Genomic DNA, 17,500 nt, shown 5'->3' with positions numbered 1-17,500 from the left:
GCGATAATTATTTCCCCATACATGTTAGCGCACATTACACAAGTATCATCTCTTCTTTCTTGGGCTATGCTGCAATTAAGCAACACAGAGGTCACAGCTCGCTTCTATGACATCACACAAACGCTGTGGAATAATTAACACTTGTAATTTGTGTCATTGGGCCTCATTCAGAACCTGCCGGTCCGGAAACAAGGATGCCGGTAACCTTACCAGCACCGTTGTTTCTGGACCGGCATATTACAGGTCTGCCTGCCGGAGCCGCCGTGCCCGACAGGTCTGACCCTGCCAGGCACAGCTGCTACAGTAGGCCAACCCGTCACAGGATCACCGGCACCGTTAACAACAGTGCCGGTGCTTCTGTGTCCAACTTCCCATAGAGTCCTATGTTACTCTATGGGAATGGGGCTTAATGAAATTGCCGGTGCCTGACTTCCCGGCCACCGGACTTGGAATAGCCCAGGGGCACCTGTAATTATTTACGGGTTCGACGGCAACCCGCCTGTAGCACCGGCACGGTTACCGCCGGACCCGTAATGAGCCCCATTGTCTTTGAATGTGACATCTATTGACATATGTGTTCCCTTTCTCCTTTTGGTATGTAATGGAAGCCTGTCTCCCTAACTATTGCATATAATCTTACCCAGGAACATTCATGATGGTAACAATAGTAGACAAAGTCGACTAAACATGTGTAAAATATGAACAGAAGACCCCCATGTTCACCTCTGGGAGAAAGAAATGAAGAAGGCTGCTTGAACATGATAATAAATGAGTGAATGTCTGACTGAATGAATGACTGAATGATGCACGGGTTTGTATAATGCTCGGTTGGATAGCTCACAAGTTAAGTGCTCAACTCTCACATAGGGCCAACACGAGCCCAAGGAAGGGCCAACTCTGCCTTTCATCCTTCTAAGGTCAATATACTGAGAACAATAAAATGGGGAATAACACCTATTATTACATGGTTTAGAAGCGGGTGGAATCCAGCATGAATCACTATATAAGATCACACATTATTATTGTGATTGTGTGGCCAACGTTTATTTCATGCCTCTGCGAAATGAATTACCTTAAATTGTAAAAAAAGAGTACCCTCACAGAAATGCGGAAGTGCTCAGAGTGCTTGCTGGAGTGACACATAAGTAGAGTCATTCTAAAGGAGGAGTGTGGGGGAAATGCTGGTCTGAGGAAGGCCTCTCCGGTCAGGCAAGATACTCGCCCTATCATAGAGGCCTTGCAGGAGCGGGGAACTTGATGCTGCTGCACAATGTTAAGGCAGTGCTGCTCTACCTAATCTCTTACTGCTCTTTTCACAGAAGCGAGCAGAAGGGGCATGCACACAAAGACAGTGCATAACGTGTTCATGCACTCACTGTTTAGAGGATGAGCACAGAGAGGGAGTCTGACGTGCGCCCATCATTTTACTTGACAATATATTTTTCAGAATGTGATTGAAACAAATGTTTTGTAATTACAAACAGATCAGAATTTGAAAAACAAGGTTAAGCACCTGTGATGTGTTTGTATTTATTGCCCGGCTAAAATAGCTCCTGTTGTTATTTACCATGGATCGCTCGGTATTAGCTCCACTATATTTCATCTACTTGCTCCATGTGCCTGTAAAGGCTGCTCAACCACACATTAAAGCCACCGATACCCTCCAACCCTACACTGGTTCTGGCATCCCTTTGCTCATCCTCCCTGCCTGCCAGAAAGGATCTGAACTCCTGTTGCTTCTTCCTCTCCACCGCTGTGCTAGTTCTGGTCTCTCCTTGCTCATCCCTCCTACCTCCACCACCAGGTAGGAACTGAACTCAGCTTGCTCCTTCCTCTCCACCCCTGTTCTGGCTCTGGGCTCCCCTTGCACATCCCTCCTACCCCCTCCCCCAGATATGCTCTGAACTCCCCTTGCTCCTTCTTCTCCACCTCTGTGCTGGCTCTGGGCTCCCCTTGCACATCCCTCCTACCCCCGCCCCCAGATATGCTCTGAACTCCCCTTGCTCCTTCTTCTCCACCTCTGTGCTGGTTCTGGACTCTCCTTGCTCATCCCTCCTGCCCATATAGGATCCGAACTCCCCTTGCTCCTTCCTCTCCACCCCTGAGCTGGTTCTGGGCTCCCCTTGCTCATCTCTCCTACCCCAGCACCCCAGATAGGAACTGAACTCCCCTTGCTCCTTCCTCTCCACCCCGTGCTGGCATTGGGCTCCCCTTGTGCATCCCTCCTACCCCCGCCCCCAGATATGCTCTGAACTCCCCTTGCTCCTTCTTCTCCACCTCTGTGCTGGTTCTGGAATCCCCTTGCTCATCTCTCCTGCCCAGATAGGATCTAAACTCCCAATGCTCCTTCCTCCACACCCCAGTGCTGGTTCTGGGCTCCGCTTGCTCCTCCCTCTTACCCAGCCTCCCAGATAGGAACTGAACTCCCCTTGCTCCTTCCTCTCCATCCCTGTGCTTGCTTTGGGCTCCCCTTGCACATCCCTCCTACCCCCGCTCCCAGATATGCTCTGAACTCCCCTTGCTCCTTCTTCGCCACCTCTTTGCTGGTTCTGGACTCCCCTTGCTCATCCCTCTCACCCAGATAGGATCCAAACTCCCCCCTCTCCACCCATGTGCTGGTTCTGGGCTCCCCTTGCTCATCACTCCTATCCCAACACCCCAGATAGGAACGGAACTCCCCTTGCTCCTTCCTCTCCACTCCTGTGCTGGTTCTGGGCTCCCCTTTCCCATCCCTCCTTCCCAGCCCCCCAGATATGCTCTGAACTCCCCTTGCTCCTTCTTCTCCACCTCTTTGCTGGTTCTGGAATCCCCTTGCTCATCCCTCTCACCCAGATAGGATCCAAACTCCCCCCTCTCCACCCATGTGCTGGTTCTGGGCTCCCCTTGCTCATCACTCCTACCCCAACACCCCAGATTGGAACTGAACTCCCCTTGCTCCTTCCTCTCCACCCCTGTGCTGGTTCTGGGCTCCCCTTTCCCATCCCTCCTTCCCAGCTCCCCAGATAGGAACTGAACTCCCCCTGCTCTCTTTCCCTACACCATCACCCCAGGGCAGGTTTTGAGATGCCGGGCTGACACGCCGACCGCCTTCCACCCTAGGTTGGTTCTGGCCCCACCTCACTATTGCCCTCCATCCTCCATCCCTGGGCTGGTTCTGGCCCACCCTTACTCTCACCCTCCACCCATCACCCCATGTCTAGTTCTGGACGCTCCTCTCTCTCCCCCCATACCTGGCCTTTCTGGGCTCCTCCCACTCAATCCCACCATTCTCTAAAGCTGGGGTTGGTTTGGACTTCCCCTTACTCCCGCCTCTGTCCGCGACCCTGGGCTAGCTCGGGTCGCCCCTCAATCTCTCCCAACACTCTACCCCTGGGCTGAATCCGGGCTTTCCTCTCACCTTTTTCTCCCTGTATGTCTTCACCACTAACCAGCATACTCTGTTCCCAGTACTACTGGAACCCGTTCCTTCCAACCTCTTCTCCCACTTGTAAAGCACGCAGGAATGGGGTTGCTGCGGTCACAGATTGTGCTATATATCGTGTTTTTGTTTTAAATGCCTTGTTTTGTCTCAAATAAAGTAAAAAAGCAAACCATACATGTTATCTTGTACTGATACATATTAAATTAGGGTATGTTGTTTGCTTAGGTGTGCTTCACTTCGTGTAGTTCAGAATTGTGTTCCTAGCTGATTTTGTTAAAGAACACTCCTTTTGGTTGTTTATGCAGCATTTTGCCTTAGCTTACCTTATTTTTTTTCTTCTTGTGTCTGGAAGGAACGGATACCACAATCTTTGAGCTGAATACGGCAAGTACGGAAGAGAAAGGTGTGTTTTGAGGAAAGGAAGGATAACGGAAAACACGTAATTTCTGGGACGAGAGAGAGAGAAGAAAAACGGGGACTATGGGGAGGAAAAAGATTCAGATCACGAGAATTATGGATGAACGTAACAGACAGGTGAGTTCCAATGATATCAGATATTGCAAATAAAAAACCGAGACAGGCCGCTGACATAAACGTTGGACTTTGATTTCACAGTGGCTACCGATACTCTCCTTCAGTACTGGGAAAAGAGGTGGGGGCTTAGGGGAGTAGTCATTCTGCTGGATATAAAGTTTTGCTCTGATCATCCTCTCAGCTGTTCCTAAGCCCTTTCCCAAGAAGTCTCGGTTGCGCACTCAGTTAATGTATGTGTCGGTTAACTGAAATGTTAGGGATTTGAGCACACCCCGATTCCTCACATGTTTATGTAAAGTTGCCAAACCATATTAGCGGTTATTTGCTTTGTAATTGTTGGTGAAGGAGAGAGATGCCGTTCTGTTTCTGCCAGGGGTCCATCATCCTTTCCCCAAAACTAACACATGATTTTTAAATAAGAAAATGTAAAATCTCTGGACTGGGGGACAGAGGGCTCAACTCCAGGACAGTCCAGGCAAAACCGGGACTTCATGTCACCCTCTGTACATATTTGGACATATATAAGTAATAAATAAGGAAGGGAGCTTGAGGGTGATTATTGGAGCAGTGTTTGAGTCATTCGTGGAGGAATGTTGCCATATGATTTTAGAATGTAATAAAGGCTGCCAAATGTTAAGACACAGCTAATCTAAGGTAGCCATTTCTTGATGCTTGAGGGGTGTGTTCCCACATAGTAGCTTCCGGTGGTGGCACTGGGCCTATTGCTATTTATTTATTTATTTGTGTACTTATAAAGCGCCGAAAGCCTGCAGGCATCGGGCGCATCACATAAAACTGGGTTACTACATAGAAGACAGATGACAACCTTACCTGGACTAGACCACCTTACTCGTGAGGGGCTTCCTTTACTTGAAGATGAGTGTGTTTGGGCTCTTTCTGAAGGCCAAGTAACTGGGCTGGAGTCTGAGGGCAAGGGGGAGATTGTTCCATTCCTTTGCTGCTAGTACCGGGAAGGCCCTGCCCAACCCTGTTGCTCGTCTGTGTGGTGGCACTCTGATCCTGCCCCTTGCCTCTGATCTCAGCGATCGATTGGGGAGGTACGTACCATCTTTTTTGTAGGTAATCTGGTGCAGCACCATGGAGACACCTATGCACCAAGGTTAAAGATTTGAATTGCATCCGATCTTCAATCTTTAGCCAATGCAGTGCTATTCTGTCCTTTGAGATGTGTTCACTTTTCGACTTTCCTTTTATTATTCTATTAGCGTTGTTCGCCATGGCCTGGCATTTTTCAAGGCAGTTCTTACTGGCCCCAAACATAAGTGCATTGCCATAATCTAAACGGGACAGAATGATGGCCCTTGCGATTGTAGCAGTGCTCTTCTCACTCAGGAAAGGTCGACCGGCTCGGAGTAGGCGGAGAGATGTTCTTATGCAGATAATGCACCTGCGCATCTACTCCCAAGGAGGCTACCATGACGAATCTAAGAGTTTTCACCTGCCCCAATACCTGAGTGGGGTGTCCTTGATGACAAAGGCAGCCTGCTAGTTGTCTCTATGACTGATAAATGTTAGGCAGAAACCTGTGCAGGTCCCTTGGGGACCACTGCACAAAGTTTAAGACTACAGGTGTTGGCAGTAAACCCAATTGGTAGCAGTCTGCACCACCCCGATTTACCTGGTAGCTGTAGCTGTGGCTGAGCAGCCAGACTTTTCTCAGGAAGAGTTTGGCAGTATATAGAGTATACACATTAGGTTCATAAGCAAACACTGACCAGAGCTTTGGTATAAAAGTATATAATTATTTATTTGAAAACACACTTGTAAAAATACACTGGCACTAATATGTCAAGCAAGTTCAAACACAGTCACTAGAAATATATACACCTCCCTGATTAATTATTCGACAAGTCTTAGGAAAAGAACACCACTTATTAACAATACAGGGGTGAGCTCTTAACCAAGATGGCACTCCAATAATTATTTAAAAAGGGAGGGAAAAAGCAGAATTAGGAAAGCACACAATACCAACACTTTTAAAAGAACCACTGCAAGTCAAGAAAGGCAGAGTCTACTGTAGAGCAAGAAAGTTCATAGGCCAGGCCCACTCTTGGAGTGAGCAAGGAGGAATATGCCCAAGATCACACAGTTGAAGTGCACTTTAAAAGTCTTTGCAGATAGTTCAAAAGGAGTTGGCTCAGTTCAGAAAAGTTAGTTTACAGGTCCCAGGTCACCCCGGGATAGCGAGTCAAGGATGTACGGGACAACTTGAACAGTCTGTTGCAAGGGAGACCAGGTGGGACACAGTACCTGAAATGGTGAGAAAGCTCCAGCGGAGGCAGTTGTTCCTGGCAGCGGGTGCAAGTCAGTGCTTCGTCCAAGGGAAAAGAAGATCTCGACGTGGAGGAAAACTGGAGGTCGTTGCACTGCCAAAGAAGAAACCAGCCGCAGAGTTTCTCGGTTAAAAGGTACTACCCTTTTATTCGCGGTAGTGGTGAAGCGTGGCTATCTGGCCGCTGGGGTGCTTGGCACGGGCGATTTGACCATGAGACGATCCAGGAAGGCGAAAAGAGGGCAAACTGGTTAACCCCACTAGTTCAAAGGAAGAAGACTCTCCAGGATGAAGATCTTCTCTGTCGTCGGATAGTGGTGAGTCGGTTCAGCAGGTCTCCACCGGTGGTGTTGTTGTTGCAGGTCGGCTCAGCTTCTCCCTCTTTGGATTCTTTAGGTCCTGTGGCGGCTTCTGAAGTTCCAGTCCCCAAAGCCCTGCTTTTATGCAGAAAACCCCCATTCATCAGTCCTAGCTGTCACTCAAACATGCTAAGTGGTGAGCTGGGTGGCTCACCACTGGGCCAATCACACAAGAGTGCGACTTGAGTTGCCGAGGCAACTCAGTCCAGGGTGCCTATTCCCCTCTCCCACACATCCTGTAGACCCAGACAGAGTGGCACCACTTTTGGAGGCTTCTGTGCAGAAGCCCGCCAAAAGTGGAACAAAGGGCTCGACTTGGGTTGGAGTTACAGAGTCGAACACAAACGCCATTTTAAAATTGAGTCCTGGCGAAAAGACCCGACCGGGGAATAAATATTGAATAAATAACCCGGCGGTATCTTTAACATTGCACCAAAAAAGTGGTGCATTTAAAATGTATGGGAAAATCCCATAGGAAATATTCTGGTGGAATATTTCGCGTGGTAACCACTGCCACCAGCCAGAAACTCGACGAGGGGGGACTGCACAGTGCTCCCTCGAAAAACAGACCCAGGGGCAATCTAATTACCCCTACCAGTACTTCCACAATATGATGGTTTGTACTGGTTCTGTTCACAATTTAAGACTAGTAAAGTCAATGGTGACCTTACATGCCCAGGGAGACAGTAGTCAGTCCCAGGGTATGGAGTCTATGTTTGGGGGTCACTATGACACCCCTGTGTTACTGCACTGAGGGTGCTGTGTAACACACTTACCAAAAACACATGAAACCCTACGGAGTAAAAGACCCCATAGCCCATAAAACACATTACAAAGTCAAAGGAGATTCTCAAATCATGCCTAAGAGTGGGAGAAAAAGAGTCTCACTCTTAGCAGGAGAAAAAATAAACCCCAAAAATCCAGCAAAGCCGCTGGGGGGGCTCACTAGGTTTGGGAAATTAGCCTATACAGAGAATTCTCCCCAACAATAAAGTTGTAGTGTTTGATCGGCAGCAACAACCTTTGCCTACAGCGGATACAACCCAACTTATTACAGTGATAAAGCATTTATTAGGTGTACAATGGTATGAGGTTGCAGGAAATAGACAAAGTAATACAGGAGGGCTGCATTCGGGAGAGGGGGAGGGAGAACGGGCAGTTTCAAAAGAAAAAAGAGTTCCTTAGCATAATGTTCTGCAAATGGCTTGCGTGTCAGGTGCATAATATGGTGTGCATATTTCTAGATAATTAAGCCCTGACAAATAACAGCATCAGCCCATTACATGCATCATCAGACAAAGAGCGTCCTCCTTGGTATAAGTAGTAAATAGGTATTTTATGGTTCGCCCACTAATTATGCATGCAGCTGATTTATCCCCTACTAGATAAGAGAGGACATAAATCAGTTGTCTATGATGCAATTAGGTGCAGACAGCGCTCGACTCCATCAGGACACTCGGAATCTGAAAGGCTCTTCCGGCGGCGGCGTTAAGAACCTGCCTGATGCTCCTTTCAAGCCCTATCACTGAGATATTAAGACGCCCCAGCAGTGCCCCTCCCCCACTCTTTGTCTCAAGGATGTGCTGCCTTTATTTCCAGCCAGTGTATCCTGCTACATGTATGTAGAAGATTTGATATGGTGCCAACTGTACATGTACCGTGTCCAAATACGGGAACGAGGCCAAAGCCCGAGATCATTTATAAGGTCACGGAACTCTGAGGTGCCCTGAAATATCCCTTTTCTGTACGGTAGGGGATATTGTATTGCTTATAATACCTGGTCAAACACTGTCATCCCCTTGAATACCTGGACATTTGCTTAATGTATTGCAAGAAATTGCCCAGTTTTTCGCACTCTGAAACACTTGTGTACGAGGGTGATACAAATAAAATATCAATCAATCCAGTTGCTGATACATATAATCGATAATCAATGTAGAATCTGTTCGGATTTAAAATAATATAAACATAGTTAAAGTTATTTAACAAAATGCATCTAAATAGTGTTCATTTTGTGCTTCAAAATAAGCAATAAAATTAAGATTTTTGTACTCATATGTACAGCAGCGTACAAAATAAGCGTGCTACCATAAACCTTTCTTTACCAGCCAATGGCTATGTATTGGCACAGAAAGCAAATGGACAAGAAAGACATTTGCTAAGCTCCTTCTGTGTGTTTGCTGGCGCCAGTAGCAGGCATCGTGAAATCACAGTGGAAGTGTAATAACCGATTACAGAGTGGCAGTGATGTCATTTTCTTATCAAAGGTCAGTAGGGATGTCACAACTAGCCTGTAATAAAAATAGTATTTACAGGCCTCTACACTGGTATTGCAGGATGCTAGGTATTATAACATGGGTGCAATTAGAAGAATAGAATATGATGGATGCAGTTAGAAAGCACAGAAGAGAGGGGATAAGGAGAGTCGCAGGGACGGGATATAGGCTATGGAGGGAAAGGCAATGTCCCTGATAGAGGCTCTGTTTCCAACTATCTGACCTGCCTATCTGAATTACTTGGGACTGAAACAGCTAGTCCCTCTCTCGTCCTCATCTGGGACAGGAGGATTGCTCTGTGGCAGCGCGCAGGTCTTGAAACAAGACCACGCTGAGCAAACACAGGTTCGAATCGCGGACCTGCGATTGAATTTTTTTTTTTTAAAACGAGCGGGTTATAAATAACCTTCCCTTCCACAATGCAACTAGCACCTAGATACCAACAAGTTATGTGTGCTGCAAATAAATACCAAAAAATAAAAAATAAATAAATATCTGAACTGAACCAATAACCACCTTTGTGAATTATCCTTCCTGCGGATACTTCAGAGGCGAAGGCAATCGCTGTTGCGGGTGGCACATCAACATCTACAATTAGATAGCAAAGATAGGTCAGGCATAGACACTGGAAACGTGAGCTAGTTAAAGAGTAAAACACATGCGACATGCTGACAAATGTATACATGTGCCTCCCACTGTGGCTGTTGCACGGAAACAGGCTAAAAACAAACAAAGCTGAGCAATACTTGCCAGAAATGGCAGTAAAGCTGGACCGCACTAAAGACCATCTTTGCTTGGAGCAGGCAGGGCAATTTCCTGTTTGGAATGAATTGGTGGTCCTACAGTGCTCTAAGAAACAAAGTCTTCTTGGCACACAAAGTCTGCTCCCGAGCCACAGAGGCCAACACTGCTGTGACTGCTCATCCTTCTGCAGAGGCCCACTTGCCCTTACACCCTGTTGGGTCGAAACACGTGCCAGCTTCATGTGTACAAATAAATCACTATCCTACTTACTAACAAATCAGTGACAAGACTTATCATTCATTGAGTCAACAACTTAAACTAAACCTAGCAAGTACATCACCGGTGACCTTGGACCTTAATCAAACTCAATGGTTCTACTTTGTGTTGTCTGTGCTTGTGTACACAAAGCAATTCAGGAATTTAAGAGACAGGTGATCACCCAGAACTCCAGAATCTAGCATTTATTTTGTCTTTACCTCTAACTACATCTAAAAGAAATCAATGCTCACCTAGTAGTGCACTAGTCTCGGGACACACTAGATTCGGGCGGACACCAGTCAAAAGTGTGAACAGTGAAGAGCCTAGGATTTTCTGGTAGACTCAATCAAGTGTGTGTCCTTAATCACTTCTTGCTCTAAGCCCAGGCAAAGAAGTGAGAACCAGAAAGTAGTGTCCCCTGCAATGAGCATCTTGCAGGAGGATCATATAAGAAGCAGCGAATTGTGATGCAAGCCAGTGCCACTGTTCGGTGAGATGGTGACCGCCATACAATGAAGGGTAAAGAAGTAATTAAAATGTGGATTAGACTCTCAATATCATCTATGATACCAGAAGTGCTTGTGCAGACATTTAAAGAAGATTTGAAAGTAAGGTTCACCCCATCTCGTGTGCCTTCCGCCCTGTTGATATTGAGGTGAGAATCACTGTTTGGAAGGGCTAGGGCCGAGGCAGGGCCACAGTTTCCCTCGTGCCAAGGGCCCATGATGGTGAGCATGGTTCAGGGATTTTGTAAGATATGATGAATGTGTCTTTGCCCCTTTATATATGTCCTATGCCCAGGGAATGCCAAACTGACTACCGTGCCTTTGCTAGGCATATTACAGGTTACGCTCAGAATGTGTTTCTGAAGACAACATGCAGTGCCAATGCCAACCGAATATCCTTTGTCAAGGTTGTCTGTTCTGGTGGAAAATAATTGCATGTGAAACTGAAGAATGTAACCAATCGTGCTTCATGTAACACTTTCTATAAAAAGCAAGCATTGGCTAAACCAGCACTTTTGGCTTTTTTGTCGGCATGGAATTGGCATTTGCCAGACACCGCCATAATGGTACTACCTGGCCATTGGATGGCAAGAATTGTAAAATGGTGTGAATACATGGGCCTATAGTGTCAACGACTGGCAAGACAATTGTACTACCTGAAAACAAGCCAAAATGGTAAGCTTTGCTAATGGTTTTTTAACAGGGTGTCAGTGGAAGGAAGTATGGAACCGATGTGAGGACACACCACATATTGTTAATAAACCAATTAGCTGAAGGTTCACTTGGTTAGGACATTTATATACACCAGTACCTCATTTAGAGTGGCAATTAAGTCACTAACTCTTGGAAGACTGCTTAGAAGGTTTGATGTTAAAGCTTGACAGAGCTAACACAGGGATGTGTCAGGATGGTGTGTTTTACGTCAGGAGTGGCACACAGTGGGTGGGAATGTCGCTAAGGATTAGCAGGTCTATGGGTGGTCAGTGGGTGGGTCACAACAGCCAAAGGCTGTGTGCCCCTCCTCGCATACCATTTCCCTCCGATCTGTACTCCAGTGTAATAGTTGTGGGTTATAGCTGAAGCATAGAAAGACGGTGTGCTGCTTTATATTGCTATGAAGAAAAATTCTTACTGTTACCCAAGTTAATAGTATTATTAGTATGAGCCTCAGAAGTAGAAAGGCAGATTTTGGCCGGCTGAATTCAAAATGGTGACACTGAGGTCATACACTGGCGTCAGCTGTTCGCAAGCTTTAGTCACAGAGCCATCTGACCAGACGCCTTTGAGGTGCTTTATAGAGAACAAGGTAGTGATATCCTTTTGTTATTTGTTGAAGACTGGACCAATTGCATAGTGAATAGATAGTGATAGCCTATCCGCTTAAAAATGACCTTCGTATGACAAGTGATTGGATGCTCACATTACAATCATTAACACGAATATCACAAGAAGCAGCACTGACAAAGCCAATAGTCTGGGCTTTTGCATAGTGATTTTGCTTTCAGTGTTTGCAGGTTCTGCCACCATAAGCCCACATGTGCCTGCTAGGGTCCTCCTTTTGCTAGATGGCACTGCTATTTGGCATTGTTTGCCATCATATGTGCAGGTACTCATATGATGTAGCCTCTATTGCTACATGTGTGCGGTAGTTGCACCCTATGACTGTGATTAGTGTTGAAGGCCTTGTTCCTTCCCACTATGTCGGAGAGCGATCGACTTCAAACCCGGATGCATGAAGCAGTGCACCGCAGTGCTGCATAGATACACCAGCAGTGCATCCAAGTAATAAACATAGCAAAACATATAGCCGGGTTCTCCCACCATATTCAAGAGTTTGCCATCAAGTGCCAAGGTGTTCACTAGATGCCCCAGAGGCTTCCATCACATTCCTTACCCCCAATCATCAGCCAAGCTTTTCCCGCATATGAATCATTTACATCATTCTTGTTGATCTTTTATCCCTTTTCTAGGTCACTGCATAATTTGTCAGGTTCTCTCATCATCTGCAGCACGTACCAGGTGATGTCCTCCTTTGGTCCGGTCGTCACGTCATATGCCAGGATGTGACCCCTTGAGCCACGCACTCTAGCATTTGCCAAAGCACTTCCATCATGTGCACAACGGTGCCATCATGTCTGTGTGTCAAAGCACAGCATCCTTTGAGCGGCTTTGCACTGTGCCAACTACCAAATCATGGTTACATTGGTCTCGGTACAGATATCATTTGCCACCTTTTTTAACTCTCCAGTGCCCAGACAACCACACCATTGCTGGCCAGATGTTTCCATTTAAATGTCCAGGCACTGACACCATTGAAAGATTCTCACACAGTTGGCAAGTATTGCTGTGAAAATGCCATTTGCACTGGGCATTACACGTTTTTGCCATCCGAAGCCTAGGTACTCACACGCATTTTCAGGCATCGTCCTCATATGCTCCGGTACGTGCACCATCTGTCAGCTGCAATCAACAATACCCCAGGTATTCAAAACAAATGCCAGCTTTGGCCATCAAGCCCACAGCTACTAACACAATGCCCATGCATAGACATTGGGAGCACTTATACCGCAAGCAGTCATTGCCAACAAAAACTTAACTACTCAGACCATTGGCAGGTATTAAAAATAGATCAACAGCTTTCACGAATAAATTGGTTCACAACACCGTCATTAGGGATTTGCAGTGAACACCCAGGAAGCCACACCACAGAACAGTATCACCATGAAAAGAACATCTACACACATTGTTGTGTAGTGCACTCGAATGCCCAGGTACTCACGCTATTCCCAGCTGTTGAAATCTAATTCCAAATCAAACATGTAATTGCCATTTATGGCAGGAACTCACCTCGTTGCCAAGAAGTGCTATGAAAAGTCTATAGACTGAAACCATTTTGAAGGTAATGTCACCAATAGCTCGGTAGCCACAGCATTGCCCGGCATATCGAACAAAAGACCAAATACTCACACAATTGTCAGAAATTGCTATCAAATTGCAAGTATTCTCATCAGTTTGCAGCCATTTGCTGCCCGTGCCAGGATCTAGCTGACGGGGGAGGAGCACAGGATCACTGTTATCTCTCCCAAGCAGCCCATCCCCCGGGGCCCCTGCCTTTACATAGGCGGCCAGTATCATCTGAGGCTTTGCAGAGGTGGGGGCGGGGGGGGCGTGTGCTATGCTCCTCGTTAATGCACCAGTGCTCGAGGAGTAGCTAGCGGAGTGCACACCTGTACTCGTCCTTCGACCCCCAACTCCGCAGCCTGTGACAGTCGGAGAAGGAAAGCAGGGCGGGGGTGAGGAGAAACGCCGATGTCCCATTCTCCCCCATGACGCACACACCTGCCTGGCCCAGCTGTAAAAGAGCAGGGAAACGGGAGATTCCCACGCGGTCGGGGAACCAGCAGGGGGTTGTGGGGACACAGCGCCCCTCTTCTTCCTTGAGTGCAGCAGGGGGTGGAGGCACAGGTTCACACACAGCTCTCGCTCTGCTCTGCTTTTTGTTCCCACGCATTGATTTGCAAAGGCACTTTTTTGCGGGGTTAGTGATGTATTTCTCAGTGACTCCTTGAGAAACAACATACAGCAATTGCAGGCCTCGTTGATGCTGCCTGCATCAACAAAGAACCAAAACTAAAACGGGTGAAGTGACGTTTCCTCATTAGCCATATCTAAGCAGATTGCACATTTGCATAAATCTGTCAACTATTTTTGGCACTAGGTGAAGTGCTATCCTGCTACAAAAAGCATCGTGTCCGGGTGCTGTTCAGCTTTACATTAAGAATCTACATACTGGCCCAAAATGTTGCAGTTTTGCTACACTTTTAATGTATAACTATTTATTGGAACCATGTTTTCAGTACTCTTTAAGACTTTGGACAAGGCCCCCTTGAGCGCAGAGTCTCTTCCCGTGGCGCACTTCTCGTCTTGCTGACCTGCGCATTCTGGAACTATTCATGTGTCTAATTCTGTTATTTTGTTTGTCAGTTTTAAGTGCAATTATTTTGCTAGTGATCCGATATGATTGCGTCCCCGCTCCCCAGGCTCCGTTTACTGAGTTCACATTGTGAGCAGGAAGTGCTGCCTTGCAGCCGTGCTGAGCGCCGCTAGAATAATATTTCACATCCGGCCAGCTGCTGATTCGGAGCCGCTTCATCACAGCGCTCACGTGATGCCGCCTGGCTGCCTGAGAACGAGCTGCTACCGTCGCAAAGCACCATGGGCGCGCAGCTATTTTCCCATGTCACTTTGCCAAAATATGCACTATGTGAGAAATGAAGCACATGCTTTCTACCTTGTTCATTGTAGTTCCTGCAAAGGTACTTAATGAAACTTGTAGCGTAGCACCTTTCATACCCAATACCCCAGCTGCTCTTTACATATACTGTAGCCCACTTGAAAACATTTACGCTTTTAATTTCCAAAAATAGGATTAAATTGATGTTGTAGGTTTTTGTTTGGGTAGAGGACTTGTTTCACTCCTTTGGTGCATGATATAGAAAATGCCATTGTAGACTACTGCAGGGGTCGAGTCCTAAACAGAAAAAAAGGTGGGAGGACTCTTTAACATATGCAGTGGGGTGTGACGTCAGCAGAAATTAGCATATCAAGGTGATACATGCACATTTCTTTCAATTGGCTTTCCATAACCATACACATTGCACAGGATGAATGGCATTTGCCATTCATAAAATGAACACCCCCCCTCCCCCAACAACCAAGAGAGGATGTTTTCTTCTAATAGTGTTTAGAAAATGTTAAAAGGTGTGTATGTTTTAAACTCCAAGAATCACAACCACTGTTTGCTTGCCCTGGAGCATACATTCCCGAAATGCGTCATTTCAACTTTAGTTGTATTGTATTTTCCTTTGGGTTACATGGTGCCGTGGTGAAGTGCCTGGCGTGCGAACCTGGTGATCGCGGTTCAAATCCCCATGTCTGCATACATTCAAAAAAGACAGTCAAATGTTGTCATTTTACACACAACCGCTAAAATACCTAGGTGGACTGCATCCACCCCCTGAAAAAAGTGGCTGGACTCAGTACACCCGCGTGTACCCCAAACCTAGGCCCTGGACTACTGTAAAGATAAAGCTCCATATTCCACATTGATTACTGAGCACATACCGTGCAGGGCGGATCGCAAGTTGCCATTGGTCCAATGCAAGTCTGCCACCAAGCCTCCTGGTGTAAAATCTCCTCTGTGTTGGAAAACGCATGGGTGCACAACTTATTTAGCTCGAGGGCCGAATCTACCACATTAGCCCCGCACAGTGGGCTGAACTATCAAAGTTAATGTGCGGGTGGTAGGGCCATTGGTTCACAAACTTGAGTTAAAAACATGTTCTTAAGGGTGTCATTTTTTAAAGTTACTTTTTTACTGTGAGGCATTATGCCTAGACCTTTTAAAACTGCACATACCATGATGCAAAGACAACATCTGTACCGCAGAGGCTTGACACACCTGAAATGACTGACTTAGTGACTGACTGACTTACTGCAAGCCAGGCAACACTTTATTAAATGACTTGGATGGCCAGATACAATGTGCCAAAGGGCGCATCGGGCACACAGGCCACATATTGTGCACCACTGGTGTAGTGTCTTGATGTGGGGCTGTTACAGTGCATTTTTGACAGAGGAGAGGTCTAAATCACCCTCTTTCACAGCACACTGGGCGTTCCTGTAATCTGGAAATGCATGAGGGACTCCACGAGGGTGGAAAATCGGGACCTTTCTCATCAGCACCCACGGACAGGGGTGCTTGCACAAGGAAATTGACATGGCACTCCCCACTTAACCGTGCTGGTACATTTTGTTGCCAAGGCATCAGTTTAAGACCACAGATCTTTGGGCTGTGGAAGTGGAGCCGCCCCTTTAGCATGCAGCTTGTGGACCACTGTCAAATGCAAAGCCACTTGTCTAGTACTAGTAGACCAGGGCCACATACCTGGTGCATAAACCGCTGTTTTTGCACTCGGGTTTGTGCCGTTTCTTTTATCATGCCACAAACACCCTCTTGTTGTATGCACGTCCTGAGAGTTGTTTCTTATTTGAAACTTTTGTCCCAGATTTTGGGGAGAGGGACTTCAGTGGCTTGCCTCACAGCAGGAGAGAGCACAATCTGCCTGCCATGCAAGAAATGGCGTTTTAACGTTTTACATGTCAACGCGATAGTTTCTGTTTACACACTAAATAAAGGACATAATGGTGGATTTTTAACACCTATCACGAGTCATCCCTAGGGGAGTTCGAACCACCAACCCCTGTCATTTAGCAGCCACAGCAACAACCCATTGTGCCACAGAAACTGCTTGTGCAGCTCGTTCACAGACAGTCCCGACTATCAATCGAGCACATGCTTAGTGTCCTTACAGTCATCAGTCACAGGTAAATCCCCAAGGGGAATTTCTCAACCAACCCCCCACCTTTATACCCTTTACTGCTTAGGTGTAGTCCTGGTTTCCTGGCAGACACTGTCAAACGCAAGTCCTACTTTTATGTTGGAGACCTCTCCCAGTTTTTGTTTTGAAAATATGGTCCCCCTGAACTAGAAGGAATACCTTTGATATGTATTGCTGTACACTGAATCCCTTTTACTAGGAACAAGTCAACCACTCTTCTGTATACAGTATACTTATTACATTATCTGGGATCAATCACATACAAAATACCATCCTTATGTCTTTCTGTCAGCAATCAATAACTTCTCCAGTGCAAGCACTCGCGGATCTACACACTTGTCACTAAGGCCATGATTTATAGAAAATGTGCATATATCCCATATCTGCCCTTGCACCAAAAACGACTTTGCACGTCCCTGCGTGCACAAGATTCTTTGCGCGTTTTGTATATTCATAGTATCTTGACCGCAAAGTAACCATATCGGCAAGTAGCAGCCAGCACGCCCACGACATGCCCTTACGCAAGGTATATCCAGGTATACGCAAGGTATGTTCAGCCACATATACCCACCTTTGCACCGCCCCTCGCCTGCGAAGTAATGCACCCCTGCAATTTTGCAGGCCGCCCCCCCTCAATCAAGGCAGTGACACTGTGTACAGTCCCCCACAGCTCCTAACTGCACCCCCCCAAAAAATGCATTGCATGCC

General features: G+C 46.7%; 1 protein-coding gene across 12 annotated transcripts in view; it reads left to right on the top strand.

The window, feature by feature from the left end:
• MEF2C (myocyte enhancer factor 2C) overlaps positions 1-17,500 on the top strand; it is a 597,063-nt gene that overhangs the window by 388,140 nt on the left and 191,423 nt on the right. For all 12 annotated transcript variants that reach the window (XM_069627597.1, XM_069627607.1, XM_069627602.1 and 9 more), the window contains one exon: positions 3,774-3,955. In XM_069627597.1, the coding sequence (XP_069483698.1) occupies positions 3,902-3,955 (54 nt within the window). In that variant the 5' untranslated portion in view covers positions 3,774-3,901. The remainder of the gene's footprint in view (positions 1-3,773; positions 3,956-17,500) is intronic.

Source organism: Ambystoma mexicanum, chromosome 6p (genome assembly GCF_040938575.1).
Source record: "Ambystoma mexicanum isolate Mex_15411 chromosome 6p, UKY_AmexF1_1, whole genome shotgun sequence".
Taxonomy (NCBI): Eukaryota; Metazoa; Chordata; class Amphibia; order Caudata; family Ambystomatidae; genus Ambystoma; species Ambystoma mexicanum.
This window is presented reverse-complemented; position numbering and strand designations above follow the sequence as displayed.